Source organism: Coregonus lavaretus (assembly GCF_964263955.1).
Source record: "Coregonus lavaretus genome assembly, chromosome: 27".
Lineage (NCBI taxonomy): Eukaryota > Metazoa > Chordata > Actinopteri > Salmoniformes > Salmonidae > Coregonus > Coregonus lavaretus.
In genome coordinates this window covers 18440899-18459476 of record NC_140014.1, presented here as the reverse complement: position 1 = coordinate 18459476, position 18578 = coordinate 18440899, and the positions used below count along the sequence as shown (strand labels likewise).

The window sequence follows — 18578 nt, the reverse complement described above, 5'->3', positions numbered from 1 at the left end:
TCTCTTCTCAGGCCGGTGGTAGCTGGTCCACTCCAGGAAGATGAGATCAGAGAGACTCCTCCGCCCCCATTGGACATCGAGGGGGCACCGGCGTACACCGTGCGGTCCATCTTGGATTTGAGACGTCGGATGGGGGGTCTTCAATATCTCGTGGAGTGGGAGGGGTACGGCCCGGAGGAGCGGTGCTGGGTGCCGAGGAGGGACATCTTAGACCCGTCTCTTCTGACTGAGTTCCATCGTGGTCATCCCACGCGCCCTGCTCCGCGTCCTCCTGGTCGTCCTTGAGGCCGGGGTCGGCGCACGGCTGTCACGGTTTCGGCCGAGGCTGCTCCTCCTCCTTGTTCGGGCAGGCTTCGGCAGTCGTCGTCTCCGGAGTACTAGCTGCCACCGTTCTTTGTTTTCGATGTTTGTTTGGTTAGGTCTGTTTGGTACACCTGTTCATGTTTAGTGTTGATTATGTGTCCTATAAGTTCTCGTTGTTTCTGTCATGTGTTGTGTGTAATTGTTTTCACCTGTCTGTTGGTGCTCTTCATTTGTTTGGACAGACGCCAGAGTGTACCGTCGCACTTTTGTTTTCGTGCGTAGTCGGTTTTGGTATTTTACGCACTGTTGCGTATTGTTCGCCTCCGGGTTAGTTGGACCCGTTTGTATTTGTTTCATTTCAGTAAAGTCAGGTTTGACTGAGCTCCTGTGTCCTGCACTTCATTCCACACCACATTCGCATCAGAACCCTTTGAACAATTGTTTTGTTGTATGTAAATTGTGATTGGACCCCAGGAAGAGTAGCTACTGCCTTGGCAGGCACTAATGGGTATCCGTAATAAATACAAATACAAAGGGTCCCTGGGAGAAAAAGGGGTGTGTGTCAAGCTGAGAATCCATATTGCCAATTAAACACACAAACACAATTAATTCAAATTCATTTAATAATTCCTTACTTTCATAATACATTCATAATCACAATATAATTAAGCAATAAGGCACGAGGGGGTGTGGTATATGGCCAATATACCACGGCTAAGGGCTGTTCTTAGGCACGACGCATCGCAGATGTAATTAGAGCAGTACAAATAAATGTTTTGTCATACACGTGGTATACGGTCTGATATACCATGGCTGTCAGCCAATCAGCATTCAGGGCTCGAACAACCCAGTTTATAAATAGCAATATGGCATGATGATATATTCTAAATGGGACAAAACAATTAAAATAGCACAAATAAAGAATAGAGAATTTGGCTCCAACTGCCTCTACTGAAGAAATCTGATCCCTTATCATCCTTCTTTATTTGTTTGGAATCCTGCCACCTATCCGGTACCCTCTGCGGAATACATTAGCTCTCTTCTCTGAAATCAGCTGACTTGGTGAGAGGGGGAGTACAGTACTGGAGTGGTGACGTGAAGTGGGAGGAGAATGCTGGCCTGTTCCACTATAAAACCTGCAACACTCTTTCTTCTTCTCCATTCCTATGACTGCTGAACTGAAACAAACCATCTCCAGGAGCAGAGGTAAGTTAAAAGGGATGAAAAGATGCTAAGATTTTATTTGAATCTCAAACCGAACACTGAGTACTCGATCACTGGATCACTCGATATGCGTGTTCGCGAGTCAATTGAGTCAATCTTAAACGCTAGTTGTCGAGTCATCGAAAGGCGCAGTGGAAGCCTCTTTATCGAGTGGGCATCCTGCGCTAGTGGTGAAGAGTCGACTCTAAAATAATTGATTCCTCGACTTGTTGCCCGTTGACTCCCGGTGTTGACTCCCATTTCTGGGTGTCAAGCATTGATTCCACTAGGAATCGGCTTCTCGACTCATAAGATTCAGTATTTTTGCAAAGGATGAGACTGAGTAGTTGCCATAGGCTACTTCAGAGAACACCAACTCTCGCATCCACCAGGCAGTGTCAGAACCGTGCAACCAGTAATCAGAAGCTGTTTTGTTTTTTTAAGGGGGTAGATCAGCTTTAATATTGCAGATAGATTGTAACTTCCATCAATGTAATTGTCTGCATCACTTCCAATCCACCATAAATGTGTTTCTCTTGCATATATATATAGATATATACAGTGCCCTCCACTATTATTGGCACCTCTGTTTAAGATGTGGTCGAGGACTTCCAAAAATGCTCCTTTTTTTTTAAACAACATAGAACCCAAATGCAAAAAAAGAGAAAAATCCAACCTTTTATTTAAGTACATTACTTTGGTGGTAAAAAAAAAAATCACACATTTAGAAAAAAAAAAAATTGAAATCATGTGTCCCACAATTATTGGCACCCCTAACAATTCCGCTGAAATTTTTAATAGATTTTTTTTAAAATACATTTTTCTGTAGTTGCTAAAGTTGGTCAGGGTATCTAGGAACTTTTAATTAGTAATTCATGACTTCCTGTTTCCCTGGGGTATAAATATGACGTGACACAGAGGCCTAATTCTCTTACCCATTTGTCAACATGGCAAAGACAAGAGAACACACCATTCAAGTAAGGCAGATTTGTGTCGACCTTCATAAGTCAGGCAATGGCTACAAGAAAATAGCCACTCGCCTTAACTTGCCCGTATCTACAGTCAGAGGAATCATTAAGAAGTTTAAAACAACTGGAACAGTGACAAACAAGGCTGGAAGAGGTCCCATGTTTATCTTGCCACAACGCACAGTGAGGAGGATGGTAAGAGAAGTAAAAAAAAGTCCTAAGCTCACTGTCACAGAATTGCATCAAAGAGTGGCATCTTGGGGTCACAAAGTCTCCAAAACAACCATCAGACGCTCTCTACATGCCAACAAGCTGTTTGGGAGGCATGCAAGGAAAAAGCCTTTTCTCACTAACACTCACAAACGTAAACGTCTGGAGTTTGCTAAGCGGCACTGGGACTTCAACTGGGATCGTGTGCTTTGGTCAGATGAGACTAAGATTGAGCTTTTTGGCAACAAACACTCTAAGTGGGTCTGGCGTAAAACAAAAGATGAGTATGCCGAAAAGCACCTCATGCCCACCGTGAAGTATGGTGGAGGATCTGTGATGCTGTGGGCCTGTTTCTCTTCCAAAGGCCCTGGGAACCTTGTTAGGGTGCATGGCATTATGAACGCTTTGAACTACCAGGACATTTTAAATAAAAACCTGATGGCCTCTGCCAGAAAGCTGAAGATGGGTCGTCATTGGGTCTTTCAGCAGGATAATGATCCAAAACATGTGGCAAAATCTACACAAAAATGGTTCAGCAGTCACAAACTCAAGGTCCTCCCATGGTCATCTCAGTCCCCAGACCTCAACCCAATCGAAAACCTGTGGGGCGAGCTAAAGAGGAGAGTGCATAAGAGAGGACCCAGGACACTGGATGTTCTAGAAAGATTGTGCAACGAAGAATGGTCAAAGATCCCTCTCTCTGTGTTCTCCAATCTTGTGAAATGTTATTGGAGGAGATTAAGTGCTGTCTTGTTGGAAAAAGGGGGTTGTACAAAGTACTAACATCAGGGGTGCCAATAATTGTGGGACACATGATTTCAAGTTTTTTTTTTTCTAAATGTATTATATTTTTTTTTACACCAAAGTAATGTACTTAAATAAAAGGTTGGATTTTTCTCTTTTTTTGCATTTGGGTTCTATGTTGTTAAAAAAAAAAGGAGAATTTTTGGAAGTCTTCGACCACATCTTAAACAGGGGTGCCAATAATTGTGGAGGGCACTGTATATATATCTATATATATATACGTATTTACATACATATCCTTAAAAAAAAGATATTTCCCTTTATTACTTTCCAACCCCATTCCTAATTGGAGTAAACTAGTGATCAACAATGCTTAGGCCTCTACTTCCAGCTTATACATACTATATACATTTTATGGACACAGTCAATTTTACAATAATTCTATTTTGTTTGTTTTTACTCCTGAACTTCCTCTACCCTCAACCTCTCCGATCATTTTCATGATGTCCATCCGGTTTGCTTCTATATGCCATATCTTTCTAACTGTGCTCTTTCACAAAAGCTCTCAACCTATAACCTATATACTTATTATGGACACAGTATGCTTTACATTAGTTATCTTGTTGTTATTAGTTGTTGTTAGTTGTTATTAGTCCCATCCTTCAACTCCATTCAACACCACCCATCTATCTCTTAACACCATCCATATTGGATTTCTATTTGCCATATATTTTCCAACTGTACTGTGATGTTTTACGAAAGTTCTGAACCTTTCTATTCTCATTGTTTCTACAGATTGTAAATTGAAAATAAACATTTTTGCTAAAAGTCTTATTATATTATTGATCGATTGACTATGACTTTTCAGATCACCCAGTAATGCTATCTGCAGGGTTAGCTCCAGGTAAATATTGCAATCCTTTAGCCATTCCTGGACCTGTGTCCAAAAACAAGCTACAAATGGACAGTACCATTCGCAATGCTTTATTTCACAATTTCTTGGCTTGCAATGTCTTGCAAGTTAACTAAAGCAGGGGGCAATCAATGAGTAGGCTATTATACACGCAACAGACTGAAGACTGAACACACACATCTTTCATAGAGAAGAGATTGAGAAAGAGCAGGCGAGCCAGTGAGGGAGAGAGAGGAGGGGCAGGCAGACAGACAGACAGTTGGAACCAAGCGCATAGGCTATATCTTGGTAATTAGTATCTCGCAATGTTGTCTTGCAATGCCTCATAAATTCATCAAAAGTATATTAAAGTAAAGACAGTGGTGGAAAAAGTACTCAGTTTTCATACTTGAGTAACAGTAAAGATACCTTAATAGAAAATGACTAAAATAAAAGTGAAAGTCACCCAGAAAAGTACTACTTGAGTAAAAGTCTAAAAGTATCTGGTTTTAAATTTACTTAAGTACAGTGGTGGAAAAACTATTCAATTGTCATACTTGAGTAAAAGTACAAAGTTAAAGTAAATACTATACATAAAATTCCATATATTAAGCAAACCAGACGGCACAATTGTTTTATTTTTATTTTTATTTACGGTCAGCCAGGGGCACACTCCAACACTTAGACATAATTTACAAACACAGTATTTGTGTTTAGTGAGTCCGCCAGATCAGAGGCAGTAGGGATGACAACGGGTTATATTGATAGGTGCGCTAATTGGTACTTTTTGGTGTCAGGGTAAATGGTTTAAAAGTACTTTTTGGTGTCAGTACTTTTTAGTGTCAGAAAAAATTGATGGAGTAAAAAGTACATTCTTTTCTTTAGGAATGTAGTGGAGTACAAGTAAAAGTTGTCAAAAATACAAGTAGTAAAGTACAGATACCCCCCAAAAATACTTAAGTAGTACTTTAAAGTATTTTACTTAAGTACTTTACACCACTGAGTATAGATTAGGCTATCAATGAGTATGGCTAAGCTATTCTATAGCCTTTCTTTAGCTAATGGATAAAGGTTTATTGGAAGGCTTATTTGGTCTTCAAGCCTAACATTTCACGAAGCTATAATGTAATTAGCCTACTTGTTCAGTAATTAAAGTTGGAAATTCAAACATTGCATATTGTAAAATACATTTTAGATGCAACAGCATATTAATCAGCTACCAATATATTTTTTTTGAATACACAACTGTCTTGTATAGCCTACCTGAACCTGCATGAACATGAGCCTTCCTCATGCTCTCATCCAGCTTGGATAGAAAGTTGTTGTGCATAAAACCAATCTATTAATGCCAAATAATACAGCCTAGTCTCAGAGCATTTCATATTATTCTGTACGTAAATCTGAGACACTCCATTTTGTATGATATGTTACGTTTGGTATGGCTACATAAGACAGATGGTTACTTAAGGCAAAAACAAAAGTAGGGTGGCAGGTCGGGGTGGATCGGTAGGCATATAACGCAAATGTCTAGCAATCCAAAGGTTGTGAGTTAAAATCTCATCATGGAAAACGAGTATAGCAACCCAAAGATTGATAGTTTGAATCTCATCATGGACAAGTTTTGCTAATTAGAAACTTTTCAACTACTTACTACTTTTGATCTACTTTGCAACTACTTAGCATGTTAGCAAACCCTTCCCCTAACCCTAACCTTAACCCTTTTAGCTAACCCTTTCCCTAACCCTAACCCTTTTAGCTAACCCTTCACATAACCCTAACCTTAACCCTTTAACCTAACTCTTAAACTTAACCCTAACCTTAACCCTAAGCCCTAACTCTAACCCCTAGCTTAGCTAATGTTAGCGAGCTAGCTAACATAAGCAACCTAGCTAGAATTCGTAACATATCATACGTTTTGCAAATTTGTAACATAACATACGTTTTGCAAATTTGTAACATATTGTAATGACCTGACTAGATCATAAAAGAACAACTGTCCAGACAGAGGATTGAGTTTACAAATGGACGGTTTATTAAACCAACTTTACACAGGCTACTGTTTGGCCGTAGCCCACGCCAAATAAATGAAAGATAACCCACAAGCCAATCGCGACCTTCTCTTGTGAAGCCCAGACGTAAAAAGAGAGAGAACAAAGGCTAAACCTGGTCTTAACTTCCAATGCTCCATCCCCCTGCCCAACCCCCCTCCACGCCACTCCGCCAACCGCCAGGATGCCCGGCATCAGAACATTCCAGGCATTCCCGTGATTGGCAGATAGCAGGTTGATTGACATGTCGGACCCCGTGAACACTGGGTACTGGTAGGTACAACACAACCATCTACTAGCCTAACACATAACACACAGCTGTCTGTGCGGGTCGCTACACAGCCCCCCCACCACAAAGTCCCTCGTCCCCGAGGGAACAAACAAAGTCTCTGAAGCGACCCGGAGGTCTCCTTTGCCTGCGTGGCTGTGATGGCCGCAGAGTGCCCCTCTGGGAACCAGGGGATGAAGGCAATGACATGGGGGACAAGGAAGCGGGAACGGGTAATACAGTCCGTGGCTCTGGGGAACCACGCGGTGACACAGGGGGAGTGGGCTGTCTGGAGCCTTGTCTGCGGCACCTGGGGGTGGGTGCCTGGAGAATGTCATTGCCAGAGAGGGGAATTGTGGGGGTTCCTGGGGTTTGGGGAGAAGAGGCCCCTCTATATGGGGCTAACCTGTCCCGGTGCAGTGTCACCTTTCTCCCCCTGGGAGGAAGCTGCACCCGGTAAACAACCTCCCCTACCCTCTCCAGGACACTGCAGGGTCCCACCCAGTCACTGTCCAACTTGGGGCATCTGCCTTTTTTCCTTAGTGGGCTGTAGACCCAGACCAGCTCCCCAGCCACAAAGTGCCTTCCCCGGGTGTGCACGTCATAGTTCCTCTTCTGCCTCACACCTGCATTCAGCAGCTGCTCTCTGGCGAAGGTGTGGGCTGTCTCCAGGCGGTCCTGGAGTCTCCGGGCATACTCCGGCCCCGGGGAAACATGAGGGCTATCCAGGGGCCGACCAAATGCCATCTCCGCAGGGGTACGGATCTCTCTCCCCAGCATGAGGAGGGCAGGCGTGCAGGAGGTGGAGTCTTGGACAGCGGAGCGGCATGCCATGAGGACCATAGGCAGGTGCTTGTCCCAGTCACGCTGGTGTTTGGAAGAGACGATGGCCAGCTGCTGTCCAAGCGTTTTGTTGAAGCGCTCCACAAGGCCATCACTTTGAGGATGGAGAGGAGTAGTGCGGGTCTTGTGCATACCCAGCCTCTCACACATGGTGGCGAACACACAGGACTCAAAGTTTCTGCCTTGGTCGCTGTGGATGGACTCTGCAGCTCCAAACCTGCTGAACATCCCCGCTGTCAGGGCGTCGACGATGGTCTCTGCCTCCTGGTCAGGCAGAGCATAGGCCTCGGGCCATTTTGTGAAATAGTCCATGGCCGTGAGCACCCAGCGGTTTCCACTGTCTGTGGTGGGGAACGGCCCAACTACATCCACTCCCAGCCTCTCCATGGGAGCCCCCACTGGGAACTGTTGGAGCTGAGCATGAGAGCGGCCTGGGGGGCCCTTTCTCGCTGTGCAGTTGTCACAGCGGCGGCAAAAGTCTTCCACATCCCTCTTGTGCTGCCCCCAGTAAAAGCCCTGACGGAGGCGGCGCAGTGTTTTTGTGACCCCAAAGTGTCCAGTCCCCACCCCCCCATGAGTACTCTGGAGCACAGCCTCCCGCAATGCTTTTGGGACAACCACCTGCCACCTCTCCTCCCCCGTAGCTGACTCCTTCCATGCCCGCTGTAACACGCCATCAGCCAGCCGCAGTCGCTCAAACTTTGACCACAACCCTTTGGTCGCGAGTGAGAGCGCTGTCACCTCTTCCCATGGTGGCCTCACCTGCGCCTCTACCCACTGTAGCACTGGCTGTAGGTCTGTGTCCCGTCCCTGCTGCTGCCCCCATTCAGCCACGTCGACAGTCTGCAGCTCACAGCAGACAGGCCCGCTCGCCCGACACACTGTGGCACAGACCCCCTCCTCTGCACACAGCTCTCTCTCCCGTCCCTCTCTCCGTTCACAGTGGCGGCAGCCGCCTGCAGTACAGGGCCGACGGGACATGGCGTCGGCGTTGGAGTGGCGTGCCCCTGCCCTGTGCACCACCGTGAAGTCATACGGCTGAAGCTCCTCCAACCAGCGTGCCACCTGCCCCTCTGGCTCTCTGAAAGACATGAGCCACTGGAGAGCAGAGTGGTCAGTCCTTACAGTAAAGGGCAGACCACCCAGGTAGTACTTGAAGTGTTTGACGGAAGCCACAACAGCCAAGAGCTCCCGCCGGGTGACACAGTAGCGGCACTCATGTTTGTCAAATGTTTTGCTGAAGTACGCCACCGCTCTCTCCCCCTCTGGCCCCACCTGGGCCAGCACCCCACCCATGCCCACATTGCTCACGTCTGTGTCCAGGATAAAGGGCAATGTGAGGTCAGGGGGGCGAGCACGGGGGCCTCGATCAGTGCACGTTTGAGGGTGTTGAACGCCTCCTCACACTCCACTGTCCAAGTGAAAGCCTTGTCCTTCGGCAGCAGGCGGTTCAGTGGAGCAGCAACGCTTGAGAAGCCCCGTACAAACCTCCTGTAGTACGAGGCCAGGCCCAGGAAGCTCTTCAGCTGATGCTGGTTGGTGGGGGTGGGCCAGTCTCTGACAGCCGCTACCTTGTCCTCCATGGTGCTGATCCCCTCCTTCCCCACTCGGTGGCCCAAGAAGGACACCTCTCTCCTCATGAAGTGGCACTTCTCGGGGTGGAGCTTCAGACCTGCGGCAGCCACCCTCTCCAGCACACACCGTAGCGCCCCCAGGGCTGACTGGAAGGAGCTGCCATGGGCCAGGATGTCATCGAGGTATACCAGACACTGCTGTCGGGGGATGCCATCCAGCACCCTGTCCATCAAACGCTCAAAAGTAGCTGGAGCGTTGCACAGGCCAAAGCACAGGACCTTGAACTGCCAGTGTCCTCTGTTAGTGGAGAACGCAGTTTTGGCTCTGGCCTCTGGGGAGAGGGGCACCTGCCAGTAGCCACTGCGGAGGTCTAGTGAGGAGAACCAGGAGGACCCCCTAACCAGGTCCAGCGACTCATCGATACGTGGTATGGGGTATGAGTCCTTCCTGGTTACCTCATTCAGCCGCCTGTAGTCCGCACAGAACCTCAGCTTGCCCCCCTTCTTCGGAACCATGACGACTGGCGCCGCCCAGGGGCTGTCTGAGGGCTCAATGAAGTCTGCCCGCTGCATCTCCAACACAGCCTTGTCTGCCGCCTCCTGGCGTGCCAGCGGGATACGACGGGGACGCATCTTGATAGGTCGAGCATCACCTGTGTCAATCTCATGCTGCACCAGATGAGTCTGACCCACCTCTTCCTCACTCAGCGCAAAGCTGTCTCTGAATTCAAACAGCAACTGCCTCAACCGTTCCTGCTGCTCGGGGTCAAGACCAACACAGTTCCTCCCCCATATCTCCCTCACTGCAGACAGTGTCCTCTCCCCTCCCATCTGGGGTAGCTGGGCTGGGGGGGCGCGGCCCGGGCTCACAGAGGACTGTGTCGTGGAGGTAGCTGGGGGAATGTAACGCAACGCCGTAGGTGACAGGGGGGCTGGGGAAAAGTCACACCCAGATGTGGGGGAGGGGGGGCAGCCATGAGTCTCTGCTGCTTTAACTGTTGGAGTAAAGGGTTTGTTGGGTTGAGTGAATGTGACATTAGGGGCCATGGTGACCTCCGGCCCTCCCTGGAAGCTCAGTGTGCCCCTATTTAGGTCTAACTGGCAGCCTGTGCTCCTAAGAAAGTCCAACCCCAGGATACAAGGGTCCTGCACAGCCGCCACCCACACAGGATGACGCACAGTCCTGCCCCCTACTGCCAGAGTCATTATTCCCTTCCCTTTCATGGGTGCCAGCTCACCTGTGACTGTGCGGAGCTGCACAGTTGTAGGCTCACACTGAGTCCAACCTGGCACAATATCTGGCCTCACCAGGGTTACTGTGGACCCAGTGTCCACCAGGGCGGAGCAGGGCACCCCCTCCACAGTGACAGGGACATGACAAAAGTCCCCAACACAGGTCCGGCCCACCACAACAACAGGCTCCATCCGCTTGCCCTCGTCTGCTTCTGGGGGAAGTGGAGCCTTGCTTCCCCGTCTGTTTCGGTGGGCTCCTCCTGAAGAAGATGGTGGTTGGGATAGAAAGCCAGGGGTCCGCACTACCCGGTCTATACGGACCCCGAGCCGTTTCCCTGAGCTCTGGGGGACATGGGGCAATCTCGGCGCAGATGGCCTGGCTGGCCACAACCCCAGCAGACCCTGGGACCAGGGCGTGTGTTTCGTGTCGCCTGTAGCGACACAGCACGAATGAGTTCTGTCATTTCAGCCACCCATGCAGGCTTTTCCGGCTCCGGGCTGCTCTGCCCCCCAGCTCGCACAGAGGGTCTGTCTCCCTGCACCCCCACCAAAGCCCCAGCTGAAGCCCCAGCCCACACCAGCTCCCTCTCCAAAGCCATCTCCAAGGCTACCTGCAATGACTCAGGATGAGCCAGCTTGGTCTGTATGCGCAGCTCCGTGCGAGAGAGCGCCTATATGAACTGGTCCCGTGCTAGCTCGCTCTGCACGGAGGGGGGCATGTGAGCATATGCCCGCCGAGAGAGGCTCTCAATGTCATTAGCTAGCACCCGTAGAGGCTCTCCAGGCTGCCTGCGTCTATTACTCAGTTCGGAGCGCAGTAGCCCGGGCTGTACACACTGTCCATAGCGCCTCCTCAGTGCTCCCACTAAAGCACCATAATCACGTCTGTCCTAGGGGCTAATCAATATCAAACAGGCCAGAGCTTCATCCGTGAGGCATAAAGCCAACTGCAGTGCCCTATCTTCATCCGACCACCCCCTAAAATGAGCTAACAGTTCAAACTGAGCATGAAAAGCTTCCCAATCCGCCTTATCGGAATACTTCGGGGTCTTAACGGATACGGACGCAGCCGGGAACTGGGCGCCGCCATGTTTGTTTACATCCTGAGCCCCAGATTCCTCGTCCCGCCGCGTCGACGTCACCCCTTCGGTCCGCCCACCAGAATCCGCGCGAAACACAGTCGACGAAGCACTCATGCCCGCTTCAGCCGCCATCACTCTAACGTCCTCCCTCAAGCGGCCTCTGGGCTCCGATGCCCTGGCGATCTCCTCAGCCAGAACCCCCGACGTCCATGCACATGCACCTCCTTGGCCATAATCGTCCCCTACCTCCACCTTCACTTTCGGATTCCCTCGAAGCATCTTCAACCCCCGTTCTCACCTACGGTAGCTAGCCACAGAAGTCAGCTAGCTAGCTGGCTAACTTTTATCAACGTTTTTACTTCTGACACCAATGTAATGACCTGACTAGATCATAAAATAACAACTGTCCAGACAGAGGATTGAGTTTACGAATGGACGGTTTATTAAACCAACTTTACACAGGCTACTGTTTGGCCGTAGCCCACGCCAAATAAATGAAAGATAACCCACAAGCCAATCGCGACCTTCTCTTGTGAAGCCCAGACGTAAAAAGAGAGAGAACAAAGGCTAAACCTGGTCTTAACTTCCAATGCTCCATCCCCCTGCCCAACCCCCCTCCACGCCACTCCGCTAACCGCCAGGATGCCCGGCATCAGAACATTCCAGGCATTCCCGTGATTGGCAGATAGCAGGTTGATTGACATGTCGGACCCCGCGAACACTGGGTACTGGTAGGTACAACACAACCATCTACTAGCCTAACACATAACACACAGCTGTCTGTGCGGGTCGCTACAATATAATACAAATTGTAATTCGTAACATATCATACAAAATGGGTGATGAAATCCACAAATTAATACATACCATACGAAACATAATGCATTATACCAAATGGAGGGCAAATGTACATACATAATAATAAGAAATGCTCTGAGACCAGGTTGAATAATAGTCAGTCCACCCACAAAACCCTAATTTACTAGAGATTGTTTCAATATGCAGTGTAGACTACAATCTATAGCTATATACCGTAATTAGCTGCAATTTATACACTTTTTTATAAAAAATTACATTTTAAATAAATAACCTAACAATGAGGCAAAAAGTAGTCGGCTTGAGGATACATTCAGCCTCTATTTATTGTAGAACTCAGTTGGTTTTCTCTGGCTAATAGTTTATATAGATGGGCTGGAATATTCAAGGTAAATTAAATCAAATTAAATTAAATGCAATTTGAGTGACTCCCCTGTGTCATGTAAAAATCTTCCCAGCGTGAAATAGGCACCTAAGCGGAGAAGTTGAGCCTCGCGCTTCTAAGCTCTTAGTTGGTACGGAAATAGACCGACTAGGCTGTTTACTTTCTGCATCGACGTCGGGAATACGCCTCGCGAATTTGGTTAGAGTTTGGAAAACCTTTCGTTTCTCGCGAGAGAACTTCAGCAAAATCGAAAATGAAAAGAAAAACGAAAGCGAACGGAATGAGGCTGCTCAGTCTGTTAGAACGGTTGAGATCCACTGTGTTGTATTTTTCTACATCAACAGATATTTCAGAAATCGACAGAGGAAGGAGCAAGTCTTCTGAAATCACATTGCTGGGTTTGTGTGTTTGACTGAGAATCCTCCAGTTTCAAGAATTTAAAAGCGACAACATCAACATGGGTACGCTTTATTTATCAATTACTCTGCATAAAATTGGGACGTATTTGCAGAAATACTTAAGTCATTTCTTAAAGTATTTCTAGTATTTGGCATATTGTTAGCTAGTAGCCCTTCTCCGTACATGGCATTGGGTTCTCGAGAGCTAATTCTTAGCCAACTGCATTAACCTTACCAAAATGTGCACATCTGCTCTTATTGGTTGCCCTGGACAGAATACATATGTTTTATTTAACCTCTGTTTAACTAGGCAAATCTGTTCTATCCGGGGCTAGGAGTCCCTATGCATTACTAATGTTCAGGCACATTGACAGCCTACAACAGGGATTGTACACAAATGTAGTAGCCAACACTTCAGCTTTCATGTTGTGGGACACTGCATTGTGACTGAGTCTGACCCCAGATTAACCTTGGTGTTTGTGTGCATATGTTTCGGGTTCTGTGTTGGTGGTCACTAGCTTCCACAGCCACAAAGTCATAAACGCCTATTTCTACAATTTCTCTTCTTAAAATGTGATTTTAAACCGAACCTTAACTCAAACCACATTGCTAACCTTATGCCTAACCACATTTTTGTGTTCATGCATTTTTACAATATAACCAATTTTGACATTGGCTGTGGAATCTAGTGGAAACCCTGTTTTGGGGGTTTCAAAAGATGAATTTCCATGATCTGGAAAGAAAGTGGACACAAGTATAGGCTACTTATTCTTCTTGATTGTCATTTAGCTCCTTATGGAAACATTATGAAGGTAGAAACAAGTGGTGCTTCCTGGGAGACCGCAAAGGCTGATGGGAAACATTTCAACGGTATGCACTTTCAGGGTAGTCACTCACAAATATTCAATACAATATTCATATATTCAATTTCATAAAAAAGCTAAAGAAAATTTAAACTGTTTTCCTAAAGGGGTGCCTGCATCTCACAACATGGCAGAGCATGACCTTGCTGCAATGAACAAGTACAAGGGTCTCATAATGAAGGTGGCAAAGAGGAATGGAGTGGAGCCAGCTGTCATCTGTGGCATCATTTCAAGAGAGTCCCGGGCTGGGAAAGGACTGGACAAGCATGGCAGGGGGGACTATGGCAAGGCCTTCGGGCTTATGCAGGTAGGCACATGTTTGACGGAATAATGAGTAGCTTCATTTTTAATAGAAATTGTATCTTATTTATTCCCTTCCTTAGGTCAAATGTTGACATTATATTTGATAATTGCTCAATAAAGCTAAAATTGAGCTTCTCATTATTTTCCAGATTATCCATTCTTGTTTCGCCACATTTTACTGTACAATGTAAGTGGTGTCCATTGATTTCTATAAATGTATCACACATTTTTACAGATTGACACTACCCCACCCCCGAGCGGTGGTGGCCACACTCCAAAGGGGGAATGGGACAGTGAGGAGCATCTCCAACAAGGCACTGAAATTCTGATTGAGTTCATCAAAAGAATCCAGAAGAAATTCTTTTCATGGACCAAGGAGCAGCAACTGAAAGGTAATAATATTTTATTCTGAGAGTTTGATAGAAATAATGAATACACCTACAGTGGGGGAAAAAAGTATTTAGTCAGCCACCAATTGTGCAAGTTCTCCCACTTAAAAAGATGAGAGAGGCCTGTAATTTTCATCATAGGAACACATCAACTATGACAGACAAATTGAGAAAAAAAAATCCAGAAAATCACATTGTAGGATTTTTAATGAATTTATTTGCAAATGATGGTGGAAAATAAGTATTTGGTCACCTACAAACAAGCAAGATTTCTGGCTCTCACAGACCTGTAACTTCTTATTTAAGAGGCTCCTCTGTCCTCCACTTGTTACCTGTATTAATGGCACCTGTTTGAACTTGTTATCAGTATAAAAGACACCTGTCCTGAACCTCAAACAGTCACACTCCAAACTCCACTATGGCCAAGACCAAAGAGCTGTCAAAGGACACCAGAAACAAAATTGTAGACCTACACCAGGCTGGGGAGACTGAATCTGCAATAGGTAAGCAGCTTGGTTTGAAAAAATCAACTGTGGGAGCAATTATTAGGAAATGGAAGACATACAAGACCACTGATAATCTCCCTCGATCTGGGGCTCCACGCAAGATCTCACCCCGTGGGGTCAAAATGATCACAACAACAGTGAGCAAAAATCCCAGAACCACACGGGGGGACCTAGTGAATGACCTGCAGAGAGCTGGGACCAAAGTAACAAAGCCTACCATCAGTAACACACTACGCCGCCAGGGACTCAAATCCTGCAGTGCCAGACGTGTCCCCCTGCTTAAGCCAGTACATGTCCAGGCCCGTCTGAAGTTTGCTAGAGTGCATTTGGATGATCCAGAAGAGGATTGGGAGAATGTGATATGGTCAGATGAAACCAAAATAGAACTTTTTGGTAAAAACTCAACTCGTCGTGTTTGGAATACAAAGAATGCTGAGTTGCATCCAAAGAACACCATACCTACTGTGAAGCATGGGGGTGGAAACATCATGCTTTGGGGCTGTTTTTCTGCAAAGGGACCAGGACGACTGATCTGTGTAAAGGAAAGAATGAATGGGGCCATGTATCGTGAGATTTTGAGTGAAAACCTCCTTCCATCAGCAAGGGCATTGAAGATGAAACGTGGCTGGGTCTTTCAGCATGACAATGATCCCAAACACACTGCCCGGGCAACGAAGGAGTGGCTTCGCAAGAAGCATTTCAAGGTCCTGGAATGGCCTAGCCAGTCTCCAGATATCAACCCCATCGAAAATCTTTGGAGGGAGTTGAAAGTCCGTGTTGCCCAGCGACAGCCCCAAAACATCACTGCTCTAGAGGAGATCTGCATGGAGGAATGGGCAAAAATACCAGCAACAGTGTGTGAAAACCTTGTGAAGACTTACAGAAAATGTTTGACCTGTGTCATTGCCAACAAAGGGTATATAACAAAGTATTGAGAAACTTTTGTCATTGACCAAATACTTATTTTCCACCATAATTTGCAAATAAATTCATTAAAAATCCTACAATGTGATTTTCTGGAAAAAAAAATGTCATTTTGTCTGTCATAGTTGACGTGTACCTATGATGAAAATTACAGGCCTCTCTCATCTTTTTAAGTGGGAGAACTTGCACAATTGGTGGCTGACTAAATACTTTTTTCCCCTACTATATTTCAATTGAATATGCAACTGTTGCAATATGTTGTTTACCCAGGGGGAATAGCAGCCTACAATAAGGGAGAAGACTGTGTAAAGTCATATGAGGAAGTGGACGCTAAGACCACTGAAATGGACTACTCCAATGATGTTGTTGCCAGAGCTCAGTGGTTCTACAGACATGGTTATGGTGAAAAAAGTAAATAACCTTTATTAACCATTATACACATGTTGAAAATGATAAATACACCAAATAATAAATACATTGTGTGGTTCAACTTCAAACAGTCTCATCCAAGTTTCTTCTGTAGTTGAGTCTTTCAGCAACCTCTTATGGTTGATGCCAAACATAGTCACAAATTTAGTTTATAAAAAAAAATGCTGATGCTATAATGTACTGAAAATCAAAAATTGTAGTTCATTGTATGTACTTTATTTTCTTCCCTATTTAGAAAACGGTGGCATTATAGTTGCAGCTGCAGCGACAGCTGTAGTGGGAGGAGGTATCATAATTTTATCAGCATTAACATTGTACTTTATCAAATAACTTTTGATAACTTTTCATGAAGTAGAATGTTTCTATATTGTCTTGATAGTATAGATTTTTTAGTGGTTGATTTAGTTAGAAAACTATAATTTACAAACAATTATATGAATGTAAAAGTATCAACCACTCTTAATGAGGTTGACTGAGTATTAAAATGTTTGTATGCTTGGCCTTACAGTTTGTGCTGTTGCCCTGGCACCAGTAGCCCTGACAGCGATCGGGTTTGGTGCTGGCGGGATTGCAGCTGGATCAACAGCAGCAAGCATGATGTCTGCCGCGGCCGTAGCCAATGGAGGTGGGGTAGCAGCAGGGAGTCTTGTTGCTGTTCTACAGTCAGCAGGTAAAGATCGAACCAAAGATAAACAAAGATACAATATTTCAATGCCAATGAGTTATGAATAAAACCATTAAAAGCTAAGATAATGGCGGAGTTTCTAACTGTTACATACTCATATGACTGAACAGAATGGATCATAGATTGTTTTTTTGCTTTCTTTACTTTAATGTATTGGATGTTTGTAGATCTCAGATGTGAGAGAGGCTGTGACAGACATTGTGTGGTCTTCCTCCAGGTGCCGTAGGGCTCTCGGGAACGGCCGCGGCGATTGTGGGAAGTGTGGGAGGAGCCGTTGGTGGAGCAGTGGGAGGATCTGTGGGATGGCTGAAAAAAAAGTTTTTTTAAATGTTCCATAGAGGCTTTGAAGAACACCTGTCAGTACTGCAATACACCCTCACATTGTTGATACTGCGTGCTTAAAGTATTCTACTTGTCAACTGAATATTTAAAATTCCATTGCAATTCTGCCGTTATGAAAACTAGGTTTTCTGTAGGAAAGTCTAAAGTTCTCTGTGAGGATTGTTCCTAATTTAGCAGTTAAAATGGAATTGAAATTGGCTCAGTGGTTCTACAGCCATGGTTATGGGGAAAAAAGTAAATAACTGTTATTAAACTTTATAGACATGTTGAAAATGATGAATACACCAAATAATAATTACATTGTGTTGTTCAACTTCAAACAGTCTCATCCAAGTTTCTTCTGTAGTTGAATCTTTCAGCAACTTGTCATTGCGCAATATAATTAAATATTTGTCTTATTTTCTGAACTTTGGGATTGGATGTGTTGTTTTAGTTGACTGTCTTGGTGGGACTATGCCTGGTCTATAATACATTAGCATAGCGTGGCCAGTGTTATGCCAGCTCAGTGGTATGCCAGTTTTACTATGCATAGCTCATTTGTCCCCCTCAAGGTAATGATCACAATGGATCTCTGTAATTCACCATTACACAGACCTAACACCATAGAGATCATATAATATTCTTCAAGTATTCTTATTTCTAATTCTATGCTTAACACACCCATTTATCACACTGAGCTGTGGAGCTGTGATTTATGAAGCCAATAGTACGTTTAGTCTATGAGCAGCTCAGAGGTTGTTTTGGTCTTTAATTGGAATGTGAAGCTCTGTAATGTTCTCTTTAGCAGCTACAGCATGGGGCACACCCCTCTGTACATGGGGAGATGTTATGAACTACACTGAATTTAGAAAACACTGACACGGTCAGATGGCTTATAACAGCAGTATTTTATGATGGTGGTTGTATTATGTTTTTAGTATACTTAGCTATGTGTGCTGTTTTTACACTACTGCAACTGAATTACTCAGCAATGGGCAATAAAGAATGTCTGAATAAGTGCTTGACTTGGGCCAGAGCTGTCCGGAGCGCCTTACCGGCACCTACATTTGTTGGGGGAATTGTGTACCGGCTCCTCTATAAAACAAAGACGCCTATTGCCGGCCCAGATTCAAACACTCAGGCAGAAAAGGTTAATCAAAGCTGAATGAAAGCGGGATCTGCATTGAATAG

The 18578-nt window shown here is 45.6% G+C and overlaps 1 protein-coding gene across 2 annotated transcripts; it reads left to right on the top strand.

The window, feature by feature from the left end:
* The first annotated feature begins 1481 nt into the window (after positions 1-1481).
* LOC311102767 (lysozyme g-like) lies at positions 1482-17810 on the top strand. Of its 2 annotated transcripts, XM_084144167.1 has the most exons (9): positions 1482-1509; positions 12914-13030; positions 13757-13837; positions 13938-14137; positions 14369-14525; positions 16223-16363; positions 16617-16667; positions 16890-17051; positions 17284-17810. In XM_084144167.1, the coding sequence occupies exons 2-9, from the start codon at positions 13027-13029 to the stop codon at positions 17391-17393; spliced, it is 906 nt and encodes a 301-aa protein (XP_084000293.1). In that variant the 5' UTR covers positions 1482-1509; positions 12914-13026; the 3' UTR covers positions 17394-17810. The 2 variants fall into 2 exon arrangements, with proteins under 2 accessions (XP_084000293.1, XP_084000292.1); XM_084144166.1 differs by lacking the exon at positions 1482-1509 and having other exon boundaries at positions 12819-13030.
* The last annotated feature ends 768 nt before the right edge of the window (positions 17811-18578 follow it).

What these genes read in the sequence shown, in the direction of transcription:
- LOC311102767 (XM_084144167.1), top strand. An exon ending in AGGCCTTCGGGCTTATGCAG is followed by an intron (nt 14,138 to 14,368) that starts GTAGGCACATGT and finishes ACATTTTTACAG; the next exon opens with ATTGACACTACCCCACCCCC. An exon ending in GACAGCTGTAGTGGGAGGAG is followed by an intron (nt 16,668 to 16,889) that starts GTATCATAATTT and finishes TTGGCCTTACAG; the next exon opens with TTTGTGCTGTTGCCCTGGCA.